The sequence below is a fragment of the Cricetulus griseus genome, chromosome 4 (genome assembly GCF_003668045.3).
Source record: "Cricetulus griseus strain 17A/GY chromosome 4, alternate assembly CriGri-PICRH-1.0, whole genome shotgun sequence".
NCBI classification, from domain to species: domain Eukaryota; kingdom Metazoa; phylum Chordata; class Mammalia; order Rodentia; family Cricetidae; genus Cricetulus; species Cricetulus griseus.
Window position 1 is genome coordinate 165,965,106 of NC_048597.1, and position 22,364 is coordinate 165,987,469.

The 22,364-nt window shown below is 45.6% G+C and overlaps 1 protein-coding gene across 1 annotated transcript in view; it reads left to right on the forward strand.

Moving 5' to 3' along the window:
• The window catches only part of Gldn (gliomedin), a 41,133-nt gene that overhangs the window by 14,742 nt on the left and 4,027 nt on the right, over positions 1 to 22,364 (forward strand). The window contains exons 2-9 of the mRNA XM_027415071.2: positions 4,853 to 4,904; positions 11,324 to 11,341; positions 11,675 to 11,782; positions 18,281 to 18,427; positions 19,562 to 19,681; positions 20,802 to 20,885; positions 21,056 to 21,181; positions 22,113 to 22,263. Of these exons, the coding sequence (XP_027270872.1) occupies positions 4,853 to 4,904; positions 11,324 to 11,341; positions 11,675 to 11,782; positions 18,281 to 18,427; positions 19,562 to 19,681; positions 20,802 to 20,885; positions 21,056 to 21,181; positions 22,113 to 22,263 (806 nt within the window). The remainder of the gene's footprint in view (positions 1 to 4,852; positions 4,905 to 11,323; positions 11,342 to 11,674; positions 11,783 to 18,280; positions 18,428 to 19,561; positions 19,682 to 20,801; positions 20,886 to 21,055; positions 21,182 to 22,112; positions 22,264 to 22,364) is intronic.

Consider the following 22,364-nt stretch of genomic DNA (forward strand, 5'->3'; position numbering starts at 1 on the left):
GTGTATGTGTGTGTGTGTGTGTGTGTGTGTGTGTATTTTCCTCCCTAAGTTGTCCACAAACTCAACTTTCAATACTCTTACTCCTACCTCCACCTCTGCATGCTGGAATTACAGGTGTGTACCGCCACACACAGCCACATATTCTCTCTGAAAGCAAGAAGCTCTTTAAGCTGGCTTATCTAAACCTACTTTCAGATGCTTTGTTTAATTACATTGACTCTTGCTGCCAAGGACAGAGTACTTTGCATTTATATTTCAGGTTAGGTTTGGGGAGGAAGTCTTAAGTTTCAGTTAGGTGGCTGCAGGTGGTTGGCCTTGAGTATCTTTGTTTTTTGTTTTAAAAAAAGCAAACTGCATGTTCCCATTGGGATCACAAATTTTCTTCACACAGTGGACACACGGAAGAGCCTGCCTTTCTTGGCTGAGTCCAGAGTATCTGACCACAACTTTAGACCTCTAGAGAGTCTTTCAACGTCTGTGATTTGAACCTCTACTAAGGAAGACTGCATTCACATAGCCTTTTGTCTCCAGCCCCAGGCACCTGAGTTAAAGGCAGGTTAAGTATCTAATTCCTGGAGCTTTTCTAGTGGGGTTATTTACATGCCCATGATAGCAATTTACACAATTAAGGACAGTCATAAAGCATAGAAGCATAGAACTAAGTTATGTTTATTGGCTCCTTATTTTTATTTTTGGGATTGAGACAGAATCCAATGTAGTCCAGGATGTTGGGATTAGAAGCCTGTTCCTGTCTGGTTTTGTACAGTTCTGGGGATGGAAGCCAGGGCTCCTGTATGGTGGGCAAGCACTCTACCAACTGAGTTACATCTCTAGGCCCTGAATTGGCATTTAAACAATATTCCACTGAGCAAGGAGAAGGTATGCAAGGAAGAATTTCAGAGATACCCTGATAGGGTCCATTGTTGTGTGGTATGACTTGGGCTATTCTTTGCATTTCTTATTTAACAGTCTGCCAAAGCCACTTTTCCAGAAAGTATATTTACATCCACCACATTGTTTTTTTTTTACTATAACAGGTCTCATATTGATGACCTGTTATAGTAAGGTTGTTTGCCTCATCTGTCTACAAAACCATGTTACAATGAGCATTCTAACCTAGAAATGTTTGTACACTTTCCTTCCAGGATCACGTAATGACTAACTTAATCTGTAGCCAGCACAGCACTGGATAATAGTAAGTGCTGCCAAGATAAAATAAAAGCCAGGTGGGTCCCTTCAGCTAGGAGTTAGAAAAAGGCTGACAGAGCCTTCAATGGGACCAACTAAAAATTGTGGTAAAACAGTATGAATGGCACAGAGCAGTGAGGAGTGAGACAGTGATGGGCAGGGGGACAGGGATGTACCGTAGACAGAGCCTGCCTATCATCCCCAGGGTAGTGGCTTCAAAGACCTCTTCCATTTCAACACCCTCACATCCCAAATCAAAACCCAAGGAGCCCTCCATTCCAGTGTAACTCTTTAATATGAGAGCCTTGGTTTTATGACTTTTGATTCTTAATTTTTAAATCTTCATCTAAATTCTTAATCGTTGTGATGGGGTGGGGCTTTGTGACCACACATTTTCATGAAGAATGTTTCACTTCAATACAGTCTTATGCTGCCAAAGTTTATTAAGAGACTATTTCTGAGAAGGTTGGAGTAATTTCCTATAAAACATGTAAATTGACACTCAGCATATAAATGAAGCTAACAGGTCAGGAAATGAAAACTCCCTCCCCGCAGTCTCTAGCTGTGCCTGTCCCAGACCAGTAATGAGTATCAGGAAGAAAGGCTCATTTTCCCTATTGATGCTCTATTGTTTCAAACAACTGCTGCTGCTGTGATCCCCCAGGCAACAAATGAATCATTGTGAAGTCTTTTCTGGTCCTCTCAATTGGCAATTATATATTTTTTTAAAGACAATAAATTTTGTCATGGTGCAGCTGATTACATTCATTTATGAAAATAACTAAAATGCAGTGAATCTGTTTCTTTTCTTTTCTTTTTTTTTGGTCTGGTCATGTTAAGATAATTATCAAAGCCATAATAGAGTACGGTGGGCCTGAAGTTGAGCCTCACTCTCCCCCGACTCCCAGCAGGAATATGTGCCCTTGAGTAGACAGTGGTACTATTAGACACAAACATGGCCCACTATGCTTCCGTTCAGAGAGTTGTTGAGTGGAGGAGTACCTGAGACATTTACAAGGGTTTGGTTAGTTTCCAGATCTCTCTCTCTCTCTCTCTCTCTCTCTCTCTTTCTCTCTCTCTCTCTCTCTCTCTCTCTCTCTCACACACACACACACACACACACACACACACACACACACACACACACACGCGTATCCACAGGGAATTCATTTAGGATCCTTCTTAGATATCAAATTCCTAGGGTGTTCAAATCCCTTATATAAAATTGTGTAGTATTGTAATATAATGTAGACACATGTTCTTGTATACTTTAAATCACCTTTAGATTGCTCATAACATCCAGCACAGCATAAGTGCTGTGCACAGTTATAGTGAGATATTCAGAGAATGACAAAGGAAGTTGGCACATATACAGTACAAATGTGATTGTTTTCAGCCTGTAGTTGGTTCACTCTATGGGTGCACAATTTCAGATAAAGGAGACCCACTACTTGTATTTCTTGCATAGTTCAGTTTTTCTACATTTGTGTAGATGTGAGACATGCATTCAGTAGTTAAAAAATCTGTTTCTACAGCACTCAATGACTATTGCTGGCACAAAACACTCAGGATGAGTTTCCTGCTGGCTCCCCTAATGAACAGATCCGTCCAACACAAGAAACCAAATCACCTTTTTTTCAAGTCAAAACGTGATCCTTTTTGTTTTATTTTGTTTTGTTTTTTGAGGCAGGGTTTCTTTGTGTAGCCTTGACTGTGCTAGAACTCACTCTGTAAACCAGACTGGCCTCAAACCCATAGAGTTCCACCTACTTCTGCCTTCTGAGTGGTGGGATTAAAGGCCTGCACCACCGCCACCCGGCTAACATGATCGTTTTCTTTCTTTTTTTAATTTTTTCAAAACTTTTAATTATGTATCTCTACATGTGTCTGTATGTATATGTGCACCTGAGTCCAAATGTTTGCAGAGTCAAAAGAGGATTTTGGATGCCCTGGAGCTGAACTTCAGGCAGTTACAAGCCTCTGAGCATGGGTGTGGGGAACAGAACTCCAGTCCTTGCAAGAGCTGTTAACCACAGAGCCTTCTCTCCAACCCAAAACTTTATCTTTTTTAAAAAGGTAATTTAAATGAAAGCGCAATCATCAAAAAATAAATAAATAAAATGACATATTGTATTGAGCTTAACATAGTTTCTTCTACCCTCCATCTCATGTGAATTTTGTTGTTTTTCTGTGTTCAGACATATTCTAGAAAAGCAAAAGGAGTGTATCTTAAACTCACCAGTGGAGAGCTACACAAAAGCTTTTGTCTGTGTGCCACTGCTTTATACAAACAAAAGCATGTTCTAATGCGGTCCAGTAATCTGCATTTTATCATTTGCCTGTCAATAAGATATCAACCTGTGGATCTGAGATCATCACACTTGGTTCTGGGGAGCAGTGCAAAGAAGGAGAGACAATCAGTGTGTGGAGGAATAGGCATCCAATCCATCCCTTATGGTAGTGATTGTGATATAACAGGCAGTTGTCCAGTGGTCTGAGGAACACGGCCAACTAGGAGTATTTCCATGTGCCAGGGACTCAGTCAGCTCAACCCTCAAGGTGGGTCCTTTGTGGTTACTGGCTTGCTGAAAGGTCAAATACCTTCTCAAGTGCTTACTGACCCCGTCGCCGAGTTCATGCCCCTGACCACAAAGCCCACAGAGCAAGCCTTTCAGATATTGGAGTCTGCTCATTACCACAATGAAGACTGAAGGAAACCAAAGGAATTCTCTAGATGAGTGCTCATATCAAATAGATACTGGTCTTTTAGAGGCTTCTTTGCAGTTTGATGCTTTACTAAGGACTGACTGTAGGGTTTCAAATGTGCTAGGAAAGTACTCCACGGCTGAGCTATATCCCCAGCTCTGTAACTTTAGATATAAGATCTCCATACATTGACCAAACTGGCCTTGAACTCAATCTGTAACCCAAAGTCATGAATTTGTCATCCTCTTGCCTCAGACTCTGGAATAGCTAGGATTGATGGCCTGTACCACCATGCCTGCTTTTCAGGGTTTTTTATTTGTTTGTTTTTGACACCATAATATAATTACATAATTTCTCACTTCCATTTTCTCATTCCAAGCCTTCCATATACCCCTCCTTGCTCTCTTTCAAATTCATGGCCTCTCTTTCCATCAATCGTCATTACACACCTATATGTATATGTATATTCTTTTTTAATAATTTACTTATTTGCATTTTTTTGTAATTGGTGTTTTGCCTGCATGTTTGTCTATGTCAAACATGCCCCTGGAACAGGAGTTATAGACAGTTGGGAGCTGCCACATAGGTGTTGAGAATTGAACCCAGGTCCTCTGGAAGAGCAGTCAGTGCTTTTCAACCTCTGAGCCATCTCTGAATATATTCAGTATATTCTCAAATACATAATCACACCCTGCTCAGTCTGTATAATGCTACTTGAATATATGTTTTTAGGGCTGACCATTGGCCTTGGATAACCAGCAGTTGGTGGTCTCTTCCCTGAGGAAGACTATTTCTTCTGCTCTCAGCATTCCTTAGTTAATTGTTCTCCTCAGACTTGTGCGTATTTGCCCGAAGTTACTTGGGGGATTTTTCTAGTTGCTTTCTGGTTGTCTGAATAAAAGACATCTTCCAAGCCCACTGCCTACTGTTTGCTATTAATCACCGTCTCTCTTCTCAGATCCGAGTGATGGTGGACCTGTGCAACAGCACCAAGGGTATCTGCCTGACAGGTAGGTCTGTGGCGTTCACCTGAGAGCTTTGTGCATGTAGCAACACTGGGGATAGCCAAAGAGCCCTGGGGCAGAAAGCACACCTAGGGGTATTTGGTTACAAAAAATGCATCTTCTTTATTTTAACAGATGTTTTTAATGGAAATAAAACCAATTGTAATATGATTATGACAGTATTACTTTCTGGTATTGTCACAGAAATGCGGCCATGGAAAATAACTGGGACTTGAGTAATTAGAAATGTGTGTGACCCTAAACTAGGGCCAAGGATGTTTTCTTCATTCCTACTAGTTTTAAAGAGGGGGAAAGAACATCCTACAAGACAGAGTTCTCTTCCGTGAGAAGTTCTGTGCTGCATCAGATGGATTTCTTTCCCTACCCCAGATGTGCAGCATGGACACACAGCTCTGGGCAAATTTGCTGGGCAGTCATGGAGTGCTGTTTTTCTGTTTTTATTCATTATCTTTGTGTCTGTGTATGATGTGGAGGGAGGGCATGTGTGTGCCATGGTGTGTGTGGTTGTGGTCAGAGAATAACTAGACACAGAGTTGGTTCTCTCCTTCCACCTTTACGTGGGTTCTTAGGATCAAACGCAGGGTGTTGGGCTTCCACAGCAGGCACACTGTCTGCAGAGCCACTTTTATGATACATTTCTTGTGCTACATTCCATTGCAAGGTGGGTTTAGATAGAGGCTGGCTATTCCCTTATTCCCTCTTCTAAATGGCTCAGGACACATGGAAAAGGACTGGCCAGGAGGTGTATCAAATCTTGGGCTAAGGAATGGCTGATGGAAGGATGTGTGTTTTGTTTTGGGGGTATTTTTTGGGGGGGGGAAGAGGGGAGCTTGGTTGAGTTCGTTTGTTTTTAAGACAGGATCTTGCTATGTAGACCAGTCTAGCCTCAAACATGTGACAATCTTCCTTTCCCAGTCTCCTGGGTACTTGCATTACTGATGGGAACATGCCAGGTGGTGGTGTTATTTTCTATGTGAGCCTGACAGAAAGAAGCCTGTCTCTGACCTTAATGGCAGGTCGTGTGACAGTGAGGGCAAAGGAGAATCAGGTTCAGAGCAGTCACCCTCACTGTCCCCTAATCCAAGTGACACTCTGACCTGTCCTATAGAGCCTGACTCCAGATATTCTATTCCCTGCCTCTCCAGAGAAGGGTGGCATCCTGAGGAGAAAGGAAATTATGATTCCTTTAAAAGGTACAAATGCAGTGAATAAACACATCTGTGGACCCTGAATGATACTGTGGACATAAGCTGACATTTATTGCTAGGACTCTGAGATTGCTGTGCCTAATTTAGCATCTCGTGGGGTACAGAGGTCCTGCGCAATCAATACCTGGATGTCAGGAACCCAGGCAATTTCTACAGCATCTGCCTCAGTTTCTCTCCTCACTTGGGAGTTAGTTTGTCAAAAGGATGAACTTGTGGCTTCTATGAGTGAGTAAATGAAGGAGGGACCTCAATTCCAAGGCTTACTCTTGCTCCCTTGTTTTGGCCTCAGAGAGACAAGCTATCAAGCCACAAGCCTGTGGCTTCTTGGGAAATGCTAATTGAATTGTGTAAGTGGCATCCGGCCCTCACAGAAAATGGAATGTCTTTAGAAAGCCCAACTCTTTGTCCAGAGACTCTAGTGGTGTAAGTGCCTTCCTTCCATCTGTGGAAGTCCCTCTTCAGAGCTCCCACATGTGACAGTAATGAATGCTACAGAAATGCTCAGATGGATGGAGTGACAGGCACAAAAGCCTTGTTGAGAGCCACAGAAAAAGCCTCTTTCCAGTTTTTATAGAGACCCGAGAGCCGGGCTCACGGTGAATGTGCAGGGTTTAGCTATTGAGACCACTTAAAGGAGAGTAACGGGGGAGCGGGCACAGTGGGAATGGCTTGAGTAGGTGATTCTTTCTCACCTCAGAACATGCTTTCAAAAGCTAACACTTTCTTCTTTCGTGTCAGCTTGAATTTGGATCTCCTTTTACACAGAAGCTCTTCAATTAAAAACTTAAGTATGAAAAAGTGTGAGTCGCTAAAGCAAGTGGGTGATTTGGGGCAGCCCATACCATCTCTACTGGGGGTAGGGACAGAAGGGTGAGCCACAGGACCCAGGACTGAACTGGGCTACTTTGGTAGTACACAGAGAGCCTCAGTCCACAGATTAGCATGGGTTGTGGCAGGAGAGAGATCTAGACAGAGCTGGCCGTGGGCCCCAGAGAAAGGTCTAATTTTATAGTGGAAGTTAGGGAGTAACTCCACTGGTGGAGAAGCTGCACCCCCAAGGAGCCCTTGCTGGGGATGAGAGAGAGTCAGGGCTGCATACCCCCAGATTTCCTCAGGCCATGTCTCCCCTTAGCTCCCCCTAAAACAGCAGACCCGGGCGTTCCCATCTGAGGTGTTTCTGGTGTGATGGAAGCCTTATTTCTTTAAAATCGGGCTTCGGGGAAAGAGTGGGTACTTCCTCTGCAGTCATGCTATGCTTCCAGGTGCCTCCATTCAGGTAAACAGGAAGATGAAGTTACAGACACTCAAAGACAGTTCTCTTCCCCTTGATTTGAAATGGCCATTGTGGATGGAGCCAGGTCATCCAGAAGCCTGCAGTATTAGCCTGACCAATGCCCAATCTCAAAGCTATACTTCCTAGTTACTACTTCCCCATGACTGTAAAGGCTGTATTTCTTGCCTCCATTAAGATTCTTCTGTGTCTGCTAGCAGAAACCCACAACTTGAAAAATAACACCAGCATGGCATGTGCCAAATCATTATACAGCCAGAGGTATCTATTTTCCAGTACAGGTTAGGCCATGCTTTGATTCACAGACAGTAAAACCTCAGTGGCCTAACAACACACCAGAAGTCTTCTTCACAAAGTGATGCTTGGATGACCCTTCTGGTACTGCCTCCTCTGGTAACCCAAAGCACCATGCTGTTGCTACCTTGACTCTCTGCCATCTCAGCACAGACACCTGAGAACTCTTATATTTGTGATTGTAAGCCTATTCTTTAACGGCAGCCCGGCTGAGACTCAAGAAGAGAATGCCGGGATGGGATGGCTCCGAGTTCTTAGGGACCAAGCTAGATGCGCTGTGCTTCCCAGCAGAAGCGCCACTCTCCATGGACCCCACTCTCACAGGTACCCTTTTAAGGAGTGTTGACGGGTGACTAATTCTTTTTTTAGAAAACTGTCACCACGTATTAGGGGATCTGTGACTATCTGCATGCCATTCACCAGGGGTGCTTGGTGAAAATGCAGGTTCTGGGCCTCACTCTCAACCCAGAATGAATTCTCCAAGGGGCACCTGGGTATTTGATTTTAAGAAGCGTAGTGGTGAGTCTCTGGATTCAGACAGAACTGTAGCCAGGGTGTCATTGGGGCTCTGGGAACGGCACTATAAACGCTCCATTAGAAAACTATGAAAAGCTAGCAATGCTAAACACACAACAACAAGGCTCCGCACTAAAGCTCACCCCTGACATGCCTGCCGGGTTCTCCTGGAAGCTGCTGATGCTTTGACATGGTCAACTGAGTGTCCTCCCATCGTCCCTTGCCTCTGCTTGGCTGCCTCTGTAGAGAAGCTTGTTGCTTCTGCCCGGTGTTCAGTGCCCTCTCCAGCCTGTTTGTGTGTGCGCGCCATCTGCTGGTAAAGTCACAATACTGAGATGCTCAACTCTATGCAGGATGTAGAGTCCTTTGGGTATCTGTTAAAGAGTGGTATAGCTGCATCTTGAGGCAGATATATTCCTGTCTTCTGAGGAGTCTCCACACTGGTTTCCACAGTGGCTGTACAAGTTTGCACTCCCACCAGCAATGAATCAGTGTTCTCCTTTCCCCAAATCCTCAACAGCATGAACTGTCATTTGTTTTATTGATCTGGGCCATTCTGACAGGTGTAAGATGAATTCACAAAGTAGTTTTGATTTGTATTTGCCTGGTGACTAAGGATGTTGAACATTTCTCTAAGTGTTTCTCAGCCACTTGTGCTTCATCTTCTTAGTTCTCACTGTAGCCTGCTCCTTTGTCCAAATGATGGTGTGCTTTGCCAGTACAGAAGCTTCTCAGTTTCATAATGGTCTCATTTATTAATTGTTGATCTTAGTGTCTGTGCTATTGGTGGGTTTCCTGTTCAGAAAGTCTTTTTCTGTGCCAGTGAGTTCAAAACTGTTCCCCATTTTCTCCTCTATCAGATTAAGTGTATCTAGCTTTATGTTCAGGTCCTTGAGCCATTGGAGATGAGCTTTGTGCAGGGTGATAAATATGGGTCTATTTGCAGTCTTCTACATGCAGTTATCCAGTCTGACCAGCACCATTTGTTGAGGATGCTGTCTTTTTTCCTGTGTGTATTTCTGGCTTCTGTGTCAGGCATCAGGTGTCCATATGTGTGTGGATTTATGTCTGACCTTCAACTCATTTCGACTAATTGATGTGCCTGTTTCTATGCTAATACCATGCTGTTTTTATCACTATAGCTCTGCAGTACAACTTGAAATAGAAATGCTGATCTCTCCAGCAGTTCTTTTACAATTCAGGATTGCTTTAGCTGTCCAGTTGTGTGTGTGTGTGTGTGTGTGTGTGTGTGTGTGTGTGTGTGTGTGTGTGTGTGTGTTTCCATGTGAAGCTGAAAATTGTTCTATCAATTTCTGTGAAGAATTGTGTTGGAATTTTGAAGGGGATTGTATAGAGTCTGTAGATTGCCCTTGTTAGGATGTTCATTTTCACTATATTAATCCTATATTAACAGGCCCATGAACATGGGAGATGTTTCTGTCTTCTGATATATGCTTTAATCCCTTAAAGTTTTTATTATGCGGGTCTTTCACTTGCTTGGCTAGAGTTAATCCCTCAAAAAAATTTTGAAGCTATCGTGAAAAGTATTGTTTCCCTGCAAACCTCTGCGTTTGCTACTCCCAGACACGCATTCTTCCAAGAATTCTATATCCTTAGACTCTATTCATCAATACTCTGGGATCCATTTATCTAAAATCCTCCTGCCTCTTCTAATTGGACATGGGGGTCCTCCTTATTCCACAAAATAGTTTCTGAATTCCTAGCTTTTCCTGCAACTCAACAGCCACATTTATCCACAACTTTGCCCAACTTTCACCTTAAAGGTCTCCCCGTATTTTCTCCCCCACTCCATGCCCCTCTCTGCTTCTCTGTGCTCTTGGTCTCTGTCTCTATCTCAGGTAACTCAGCTGTATTCATCCTCCAGCTGCAAAGAGCTCCTCAGCCCCACATTTATGTGCCAGCTACACCCTCTACTTAAGAGCCCACCTCCCATAGTCTCTCATCTTCTTTTGGCTTTCCTGGCCAGCCCCACCCACTGCCTTGTTAAACTACATCTCTACCCACACAAGCATGGCCAGCTCTTTTATTCTTTCTTCCATCCTGAACCTTAATGGCTCCCACTTCTGAACCTTGGCTTCTGTCTGTCCCCTGCATGAAATGGCTGGCCCATGTATGCTGACATCTCTGTCCCACTGTTCCTTCAGGACCATAGCCCAAAGATCACCTTCTTGGGAGCTCTCCCCAGACTTCAGTGTGCCCAGAAACTTCCCCAGTAACCTGGGGGTTGTTTCTTTACTGAGTCCTCATATTGCCCTGTGGTTTCAGAGGCCCTACTGTCCTCATATAGACTATGGACATAGCAGACACCAGAATTGGTATTTCTTAGTGGAGTTTGGTGTGCATGATATATGTTTAGAAATGCTTCTTTGTGGATGGTCAAAAGCTCAGACTTGGAATCATTATGTATGATCTAGAGAAATGGAAGGAACTCAGTCCTCTCGTGTTCCATCCTCACTGGCTCACTCAAGTGCTCAGTCGGGCTGACAATAACACATACCTATTTCTGGAAGCAACATCATTTGCTCAGTGTGTAAATGATTCATCCAAACCACTTAGGTCCTTGGATCATTTCACACTAAAGAAGGTATTTGTCACCTGACCTGAGTTCTCAGACTTTCTCAGGCTATTACATGCAACAAAATACAGATCCATAAAGCTAGCATGTGCTTGGGTTACTCCTCAGTGGCCTGGAGGAGACAAGTTGGCTGGGGGAACTCTTGGAAGTGTTCTAGTGTTCTGCTACGAGCCTGCCCTGTGCCAGGGCTGCACAGGACCATCGTGACTCTATTGGTCCCATTTAACCGCTTCCAAGATAATTGATGTATGAATCTATAATGAAACCAGCTCAGAATTTATGCTGGGTCTATTGAAATGGAAGCAAAATGGCTTGGCAAATGAGTCTTTGCTGAGTTGTTTGTAAGGCTCTTTGGGAGTAACGTAATAAGCTGTAAATAAATGGTGTGGGATTGTTTTCTTAGCAGGCACTTAAGACATTTTAGGAAGAGCAGGAGTTTGTAGTTCTGGTTTCTTTCTACCTCATGTGACTTATCCTCTAAATTTCTTTTCTGTTGTAGGACCACCTGGCCTACCAGGTAAGTACCTATTTTGTATTTTTCTAGTTCAAGAGGCAGCTATGGTTGGCTGGAGCCCCAGGACCCAAGGACCACAGGTGGTAGAGGGAAGAAGTGAGGCAGCATCCTGTCCATGGCCACATCCTTTTCTGCAGCCCTAACCTGAGACCTCCTTCACCAGACCCTCCACCTGTCCTTGTTCTAGAAGGAGGGTGGGTCAGTGGCGGGCGGGGGCGGGGGGCAGCAGGAAGATGTGGGAGATGCCAAAATGCTGGCTGTCTCACTGGCTAAAGGAAATCACATGACCTGCAGTGAAGATGTCTTTAACTGTTCCTATTCTATACTTTGGCACAGGACCCCCAGGAGTTGATGGGTTACCAGGACACAATGGATCAGATGGACAGCCTGGTCTCCAGGGACCAAAGGGAGAAAAAGGAGCAAATGGGAAGAGAGGAAAAATGGGTAATTGGGGAGTTCTGCCACTTAATTCCTCTGTGTCATATCTCCCTGACTGTGTTCAAATGGGCAGCCCTGGGAAGGATTGTGTGCAGAGGAGGCAGGGTACTTCATGCTCTGCGTGGGATACTAATGTAACTCCCACCTGGAAGCTGCTGCGTTGAGATGCCAAGAATCTTCTTTTGGGACCAAATGTTTATGTCAGAGCAGAGAGGACAGCTCCCTAGGAACTGACCTCTCTTCCTGCAGCTGGAGATGTAAGGGAGCAGCCTGCCCCCGTGCTCACACCTGCCTTGCTTACACCACCCTCCTCCTCCACTCCTGCCCCCACCCCTGCTCACATACACATTGATTCAAGCCTCAGCCTCTGCTTTGCTTCCTGTTGCCACTTTCTTTCCAGCTGCTTGGTGTGTTTGGTTGACTTCAAGGGACTGATGCTGGCCTTTGTAGAGAGGATTTCCCTGACTAGAAGAGCTGCTCCCATTGCTTGAGTAGAGAGACAACACTCAGACCTCCCAAGGTTGGCATATGACTCTGGGTCCTCCCTTAAGGAAGCTTGCAAAGGGATTCCATTGTCTGAGGCAGTTCCTCTGGGCTGCTGTAGAGGCCCAGAGACACCAAGGTGTCTTTTGTGTTCAGGGAGAAGCAGGGACTGGTGTGGGACCTCACAGGATCCCTGGCCAGGGTGAGACAGGTTCTGAAGACCTATCAGCACCATCGTGGGAGCTGTGGAGATGGACAAGAAAGAATCCTCTGAAGAAAATGGGCATGTGGCATGGTGGGAACTCACAGACACCAGAGGGCCACTAGTAAAAAGGCAGAGAGAGGTGGATTTTAGCCAGATCCTCTATGTGCAGCCTCTTAGATCCACAACCATGGACAGGTCCTGAACTAGGAAAGGTAGCAGGAGCTTCTTTCAAATCAGCTCCCCCTCCCAGGATCTCTGACAGCCCCCCCCTCCTAGCAGCTCTGCTATCCCTATCAGCTATATAAGAGAAAACCGGAGGAGAGGGAGAGAACTGTTGAACACTTCTGTCCTTTGGCAAACCCACCTGCTTGTGTGTCCAGGGGCAGCCATGCAGATGACAATGGGCACACATCATCCAAGTCAACTTGGACCTCACCAGACCAGCAATTACAACTGGAATTATAGAGCAGAATAATAATTATAGCTGCCAATGCTTATCAGCATAGAATAACGATGACTACAAGAATGTGCAACTATTTGGTGTATCCTGGGAAGACTTCAAACTTATGATCAAGGCTAGAACATTAATATTCCAGGGGCAGGCTTAGGGTGGGGAGCACCATATTGCAAGTGGATATGGGGCAGATCAAAAAGGAGCAATTTATAAAAGATTTGGGACAGAGCCCTGGACTTGAGGACATGTAATTAAGTCTGTCCTCGAGAAACCACAAGAAGGCCAGAACATTTCATTCACTTATGGAAAACATGCTTACACGCAGGTACCAGTCTAGACACTGGTTCAGAAGTGATGAACCTGATTAGCCTTTGGAGAGACAAATCCCCACCTCCCTCTGAACATTCACTGAAACAATACTGACCAGGACACCTAACAGAAGAAAAGGCATTAATATCACTCACATGCAGGAAGTCACAGCTCAGCCCCATTCAGAAACCTGTACACCCCCCTTTTCCTACAGGGAAGGATTGTCAGTGACGACTATGGATTAATAATGACCCTATCTGGAGTCTGAATGAGCTCCAGGGAATGATCTTGTAAGGAAAGCAGATATGGGCCTTAATCTTTTCTGAGATATATAACCCACACCAGCCCCCAGTCAGGTGGGGGGGCCCTATGTCTTTTCCGATGCTGACTAGTCTTCAAGCAGGTAATAGGAACTTCAGAAACCCTCTCTTTAAGTGTGAGTGGCTGGAGGACCTTGGTTCTATGCCTGGCTCAAAAGCTTTTAATTCCTTCATATCAAGACGCCCATCATGCAAAACTCTGTCACACTGGAGGAGATTGTCCTGTGAGCCACAGCACCTTCATGGAGCTGGCATTGTGACTGGGAGAGATGGGAAGCAATATAGCCACGTTTAGATGGTTCTTGATAGAGACAGACTGAGGTTACCTGAAGAAGCTGGTCCTGTGGAAAGAGATCACTAGGCGGTTGCTCAGTTCTGAGCCAGCTCAGGTTGGAGGGCAAAGGAGGCATTGTCCAGGTCACTCACAGCCTGATGTGAAGACCGTTGCACTGACCCCAGCCTGGAGCTTTCACAGGCTTTGTGGAACTGTTTTGAGTGGGCAACCCCACAAGCAAACAGGAGAGCCATTTCTCCCTCGGGAGTTAGGTGGGGATAACATGATCTTTCTTCTCTAGCAGATTTTAACTCAAAGCCAGTGAGAAGTCATGGCACAAATGATGCCATTACAGTGCCGCTGTGCAGGGCTGGCAGCTCTGACCTAACCTGCATCAGGGTAGAAGATGTGCGCGCAGTGAATATGGTTGGCTGGTGCCAATGGGTGGCTAATGTGAATCACCAGCAAAGGATGTTTTGTCACATGTGCTGGTTAAAACACAAAAGCAGGTGTGATGGTGTATTCCTGTAATCTCAGCTGGAGGGTGGCAGGGGCAGGCAGAAGATTCCTCTGGAGCTGGCCAGCTAACCCAGATAAAACATCAAACTCCAGGTTCAGTAAAGAGACCCTATCTCACAATGTATGCCGATGATGTGGCTTAGCTTCCTGTACAAGTCTGACGACCAGAGTTCAATTCCAAGGACCCACGTGGTTGACAGAAAGAACTGACTGCTGCAGGTTGCCCTCTGACCTTCACCTGTGCACACCTACCCCATCCCTCCCACACCAATATTTTGTTTTCTTTTTGGTCTTTGAAACAGGGTTTCTCTGCATAGTCCTGGTTGACCTGGAAATCACTCTGTAGACTAGGCTGGCTTCGAACTCACAGAGAATGGCCAGCTTCTGCCTTCTAAGTGCTAGGATTAAAGAAAGGCATGTGCCATCACACCCAGCGATTTTTATATTATTATTAAAAACAATATGGTGAAGGGCGATAGAAGAAGATATCTGATATCAACATCTGGCCTTCAAATGCACATACAGACACACAAACAGACACACATGGCAAAGACAGACTGCATGTAGGCAAACATTCCCCATTGTCTTTTAGCAAAAGCTGGAAAGTGGCCATGCACACCCCAGCTCTGAGGCAGAATACACCATCAACAAAGGCTCTGATAGCTCTGACCACTGCCTCTGTCACAAAATGAACATTTTCCTATTGCCCATATGGCCTGTTTGAGAAGGGAAATAAAAGGTGTGTGAGGGAGACTTAGAGCAAAGGAGGGTAAATCAGATGACAGTGCAGACACGCTCTTGAGTTAGAATAAAGGGCTGGAACACCGCACTGTAAGCAGCACATACCATTTCCCTGAGTGCTGCTGCATGTGGGCTGTACGGCATCTTTAGAAGGTGTCAGTAGCACTTGGCACATTGTGCAGGCGGAACTCTATAGCAACCACCCAGTCCTCTGTCCCCTTCAGATAACATGCCAAACTGCTTATTTAAAATACTGACAAAGGGACGCCTTCTCACACAGAGGGCCCAGATAAGAGCTTTTGTCACTTTTCAGCCAGAAGTCCTAGTGTCCCAGAGCAGTAATGACCCAGAGCTATGACCTCTCAGTACAGCTGTGAAGACTGAATCCTGAACCCTGGCTCCTTGGTCAACAATAGCGTCACTGTACCGCTTCTGACTGTAGGTGTAGAGTCCATGTCAGAGCACGTGCGTGCTGGCGGAGGACACCTGTCCCTCTTTACCTCCTCTACTGTGCCCTCTCAGTGATAGCTGGCGTTCACACTTGTCATTTAAATAGTTGTTGTTGCTGCTTTCTGAGACAGGGTCACAGGTAGACCAGGCTTGCCTTAGATTCTCTATAAACAATGATGATCTTAAACTCCAATCTCTGTGTGCCACTAGGCTCAGCTCTAGATTTTTGTTATGATTAGCTGGGATCTAGCCAGTGGTATTTTCTTCACTACATTTTAATTTCATGTTTCTGTAATGCTGGAGACTGAATCCAGGGCCCCACGCTCACCTAAACCCAGCCCCCATGATGCAATCTGAGGTGAAAACCTCTGTCATTGAAAAGCCCGGACATGCGCCAACTGTGGTCAGGCATGGTACATGTTTAATTCTGGCACTTGAAAGGCAAAGGCAGGAAGATCTCCATGAGTTCAAGGCCAGCCTGGTCTACAGAGCAAGTTCCAGGACAGACAAGGCTACATAGACCCTGTTTCAAACAAACAAACAGAGCCAACTGAATAGCAGGTAGCACAGACAAGATTGAGGATTGGATAAGAACTGATATAAATGAGTTCTACAGTGCCTTCCAACCTGGGATTTTTTTGTATTCCTTTAGAACAGTGCTTCTCAACTTCCCTAACACTGAGATCCCTTGATACAGTTGTTCATGTTGTGGTGAGAACCCCAACTATAAAATAATTTTCATTTCTATTTCATAACTTAAATTTTTCTACTGTTATGAATCGTAATGTAAACATCAGTGTTTTCCGATGGTCTTAGGCAATCCCTGTGAAAGGGCCATTCAATCCCCTGTGAGGTTGTGACCCACAGGTTAAGGAACACTGCTTTAGGACAACTATGTGTTTGGCATAAGGTAGGATGGTTTTAAAACTAGAGGGGGGCTGGATGTATGACTCAGTTAGTAGAGCACTCATCTAGCTTGCACAGAGCCTTGGAGTTAGTCAAAGCCTCATATAAAACCAGGAATATACCAAAGGAGGCAAGAGGATTGCTCTGAATTTGAGGCCAGCCTGGGCTATATAGTGAGATCTTAAAACAAAACAAACAAACTGGAGGAAAGATTTTGCCACCCCAGAGATCGACTAATCAGGAGTTAGTCGAATGAATAGGACATAGGGAGAGGGGTGGATTACTTTGATGGGTCCTACAGAAGGGACAAGAAGCGTGCAGGTGATTATAGAAGACAGAGGATTCCACATCATCTCGGTTGTGGACCTTGAGAGGACTGGACTGATATGCTTGTATTATACAGCTGCGCCCGGCTCTTCCCCGATGTCTGCAATCTCAGTTTGAGTAGCATCACAATTAAGCAGCATCTTCAGGGGATGCTTATCAAGACAAGCAATCATTTCTGGAGATAAGCAGTCTTATACGATGGTCAATGTCATTGTGCCCTCTCTTTCCTCCCTCAGAAGCTGAGGATACTGGCGTACTGGAGAATTCAAGTCACTCTTTTTAATGGATTTCTTAAAATTTTCTACAAAAACAATCAGCTTCTAATTAAGATAGTTTTAATGTCCACTCCCCAGTCAGTGAGCCTTCTATTTCGTTTTCTCTGGAATATCATGTTTTCTACATCCAGAAGAATGTTAAACAAAAAGGATGAGTGTGATATTAAGGGACATGTATGCAGCCTTTCACCAGAAAAGATGATGCCAACTTGTCAATTTCTCAGACTCTTACCAAATGAGGAAATTCCTTTATTCCTAGTTTGCTGAGGATTTCATTGAGACTGTATGCTGAATGCCATCAAATGTCCTTTTGCGCCCATTGAGATGTGCCCTTCCTTGTTTGTCAATGCACTGAATTACATTTACTGAATAACTCAAATTCTCAAGTCTTAGTAGTGTCAGGCAGTTAACTTCAGAACACGTTTAAGGGAACTTGGAATACTGCCATTTATTTTTGTCTACAAATTAACATTTAGAAAACTTCCCTGCAAGCCGAATTCTAGTTTGTTGACTGAGGCCTGGGGTAGGGCCTTGACAGAGTCTTACCCTAGCAGTGGGACTAGGCTAGTTCCAGGAAAGGTGGCTGTGGAGCACTAACAAAACAAAAAACCAAGCCTGGAGGAGCCAGGCTGATTGGCAGTAGATATTAACCATTGTGCATTGACCTTACTCTCCATGTTTTCTGGTAGTTTCTTGTCCTTGCAACAGAATAGCTGACACAAACATTAGGGAATTGAAGGTTTATTCTGGCTGACAGTGGCAGGTTACAGTCCATCATGGCAGGGACATAACAGCTAGAAGTGGCGGCAGCTGGTCATCTGCCCTCTGGTGTTGACTTAGCATCACTTGCAGCCACCATTTCAACTTTGCTAAAACTGAAGTGACTGCCCAGCCCCCGACTCATTCTGTTCTAAGAAATAAAGAGCACAGATGACAGCAGCTGTTCTGACGATCCTCTTAATGGCTCGTTCACCCTTCTGTGGAGATGGTGTCTTACTGTCATTGGCTCCTCTCTCGATTCGTTCTTCAACACAGCAGCTTAGAGTCCCTAAAAGTTGTCCCCCAGAGCCACCAGGAAATACCATCCCATAATGAGTATACAGCAGCATTGCTGGAAGGGTGGTGAAGGGTTTCTTGTTGTTTTACAAAACTGCTCTACAAAGGCACAGTCATTACAAAGAGTGAACCAGAATTGTGTGCACAAGTTAATATGTCATCCCCCCTCTCCCGCGCCCCCGCAGGGTTACCTGGAGCCACAGGAAATCCAGGGGAAAGGGGAGAGAAGGGAGACGCTGGCGAACTAGGCTCTCCTGGAAATGAGGGCCCGCCAGGGCAGAAAGGTGAAAAGGGAGACAAGGGAGACGTGTCCAACGATGTGCTTCTCACAGGTAGGCTGCCTGACGTGGGGTCTTCCAACCCAAGGGCTGCTATGGTGACTTTGATCTTCTCTGCAACATCTTTTGGAATGCTTTCTTTCCTGGTTTGTTTGAGACAAGGTCTTCTGTATCCCAGGCTAGCCTGGAACCCCGCTGTGTAGCAGACCGACCTTGCCCTATCCTCCTGCCTCCATCTTCCAAGTGTTGGGGCTATAGCCGGGTACCACCGTGCTTAGCACGGCATTCTGTATTTTCAAAGCTGTGCACGTTTGTCCATGTGGACAAGTGTGAGTCTGGTATCTATCACAAGTAATTTAACTCATTACCCTAGTGGGCAGGGTGTGTGGTGCCTCCAGCCTGAAATCCCAAGTGTGGGGAGGCTGAGGCAGCAGGGTTGCTTCGAGTGTCTGACTACATGGAAAGACAAGGTCACAGTGCGAATGGAGACAGAGTCTAACCAGGCTCACGCTGTGCCACTACACTCGGCCGTGCTTCTCCTAGCTGGCTGTCCAGTCAGGAGGGTTTCAAATGATAGGGGACCGGTCTCACAGGCATTCTGCTTGGCTCTGGGATTGGATGGTAATCAAGTTCCTTAGAAGATGAGGTTGTGGCTCAGTAATAAAGTGCTTGCCTGGTTTGTAAGAGTCCCTGAGTTAAATTCCTTAGCTCAAGAAGGAGAATGGGAGGGATGGGGTAGGGGGTTGGGGTGGGACAAGGGAGAGGAGGAAGGTGAGGAAGCAGAGGAAGAGGAGGGAGAGGAGGAGAAGGGAGAGGAGAGGAAGAAGAAAAGAGTTCCTTTAGGGCTCTAAGCAATCAGAATCGGGGTCTCCGGCACCGCAGTAACCAAGTCTGGGCTCTGCTAAGAGACCCTGGAGCTGGGATCCTGCTCATGTCACTTGTGACCTTAACCACTACTCCTTAGCAGAACTCCCCGAGAGGATCCCATTCCCACCCCACTGAGGGACTTATGAAGGAAGACTGATAAAACTCTTGGCACAGATCCTGCAAGAATGGATCATCTTGGTAGTTTCATCTCTAGGAAGGGGTGCACACAGTGGGACTCCAGAGCTGCTTGCTTTCCTTTCCCTAGTGGAAAACTGTCTCTGTGACAAACTTTTTATCAGTTTCTCCCCTCCTTCTCTCTAGGTGCCAAAGGTGACCAAGGCCCACCTGGTCCCCCTGGACCCCCAGGACCTCCAGGCCCTCCTGGAACCAGAAGATCCAAAGGCCCACGGCAGCCAAACATGTTCAACAACCAGTGCCCAGGTCACCGAGCCTTGCCCACAAGGAACCCACTCTTTGTGTTAATGATGCCTCTTCCAGACTTTGAGACCGAAATTTTGAAAGAGGGAGAATTTGTCCTAAATGGGATTCCTCCCAGCAATATGCTCACTGGAAGTCTGAATCCATGCCCCGGGCATGAGGACCTTGACAGGCCAGCACCCGACCTATCATCCCTCCCCTCGCTGCACTCCCTATACTTATCTCCATGCCAGTTCTTGGCCGTTTAAACCTCTCCCTATCTCTGGAGCAGTGTTTTATTTGGTTTCTTTTTTCATTTCTGTTGGAAATGAAGAACACAGTGTCACTAGGTTGCCTGAGGGCAGCATCTTGAGAGCCAGGCTGTTAACTGTAGCAACAAGTTCCAGAGAGAGTGAAAAACTGGAAGATAGTGGAGCAGTCCAATTGGTTAATTCCCTGCAGAGAGTAATTATAGCATTTCCATCGCTGTCAGTAGTGTGTGTGCTGGGGGGAAGCTGACCCCAGAGCCCCATGTCTACCATGTCTAAGCTATACCTGGGGTCCCCCACCATTTAGTGAGTGGCAGGTGATATTGCCAGCCACAGTGCTATGTACTTAGTTCTTCTGAGTCCCATGACTTTCCTAGGGGGCTGGCATCCTTGTGTCTGGCTTACAGATGGAAAACAGACACCCCAGGAACTACCTGGCCCAGTTAATTTCAAAAGTTCCTTAGAAATGAAAGATTACAATAATGGAAAGTATTTCTAGAGTGGATTTAGAACTTGAGTGGTTACCCAGAATGCCTTGACTGTCTTAAACCAGGAGGGACAACTTGAGCTGTCATTTCAGCAGCAGATATGGAGGAGGACCCCGACCTGGATTCTCTCTGACTTTCTCCAAACAACTTCACTGTTTGAAATAGTGTTCTTTCTAGATGTTTTCAGGGAATGAACCCAGCTCCCGGAGGGGAGCTGCCGGGAAGCATATGGCTTAGGACTGCTAAAAAGCAAGTAATCAAGAAACATGGTGGAAATGTTATAATGGATATATTTAGGACTTTGTCAGGAAGTGGAGGTTATATATGTAAATCTTTAATATATCCCCATTGTGACAACAGCTTCTGCTTTGACTGTTGCCATTTTAGGTGAGACGTGTGCCGTACCAAATGACGATACCTTGGTGGGGAAAGTGGATGAGAAAACAAATGAACGCCATTCTCCGCAAACAGGTACAAGCCCTGGCACCCTAGGCTGGTGTGCCTCCTTGCTAGTGTGCTTCACCAGCCTCCACAGGCCCTAAATCCAATCAGCACCACACAGAAGAACTGTTTGGAAATTCAAAACTGGATGCGTTGATTGTCATAACTGTCAGCCAAGTAACTTCCTTTTCTTCTAACAGAAACCATGATCTCTTCCATTGGAAACCCAGCCCGAGTACTAAAAGTTAGAGAGACTTTCGGGACTTGGATAAGGGAGTCTGCCAACAAGAGTGATGAGCGCATCTGGGTGACGGAACATTTTTCAGGTACTTCTCTCCAGCAATGATCTGTCTGGTGTTACGCTTCCCTTCAGGTTTATTTATACCCATGTGTTTGAGGTCCCCACTTGTGTTGGTATGAGGCTCTTTATTTTGGAAAGCACAGCTAAATGGGAAGAACACTTTCCTATTTGGGATGTGTTGGTTGCAAGCTTTGTAGCTCAGTCCTAGGGACACGCCCACTGAAGTGTAAACTATCCAGTTTAACATAATAGCCAGAAGGAAATAAACAGTATGACATCTATAGGTTTTGTCAACCAAGCCATAACATGGATGTGATATGAGAGACAAATTATGCCACACAAATACCAACAGTCTGGCTCTGAGATCTGGTGTGTTCGGGGTGATATGACCTTAGATATAAAAGACCAATTCTGTGTGCACTGTCTATCATTGCCGGAGTTTGATACCATCCTATGAGAATACTTTTGGCCACGTTTCTCACATATTTGTTGGACAGAGCCCAAGGGAGATGGCAAAAAACTGTCTCACAGCCTCCCCTTGTCTGAACTTAGTCCCAGCCATATTGTTCCCAAAGGATGTGATTGAAGTGGCAGTTGCCAATGGTAGTCACAGTGGCCTCGTTCCAGAAGGGTCTGACAGGACACACTAGTTGACAAAAAGCTAAGAGCTGCTTCTTGATTTTATCACCACTAACTGATCACTGCAATAATAGCCTTCATCGCCCAAGCTGAGGGTTTGGGCCTCAAAGGAAAAGAGAAATGCTGAACAGGAGTGGCAGTGGTCTTGGTGGGTAGCAAGGGGTGGGAAGCCGCAAGCAGTTGCTGTGCCAAGTGTGTGTTCCCAGGATAGCTTTGTGCTGCTTGGTTTCATACACACATTGGGTGTGACAGGTGGGATGGGGCACAAGTTCTCTCAGTGGCCTGTTACAGCTTCCTCGTTTCCTTCCCTCCTGCAGGAATCATGGTGAAGGAGTTCAAAGACCTGCCGGCACTTCTCAATAGCAGCTTCACCCTCATCCACCTACCACACTACTTCCACGGCTGTGGGCACGCAGTTTACAACAACTCTCTCTACTACCACAAGGGGGGCTCCAACACCATAGTGAGGTGAGCCTCCCGGACCTCCGTGCCTTGCAGTGTCTACCTAAGGGTCTCATACTGCACCCATTGTGGGCGTCTTCTGCAGTTGTTTAGATGTGTTAGATCTT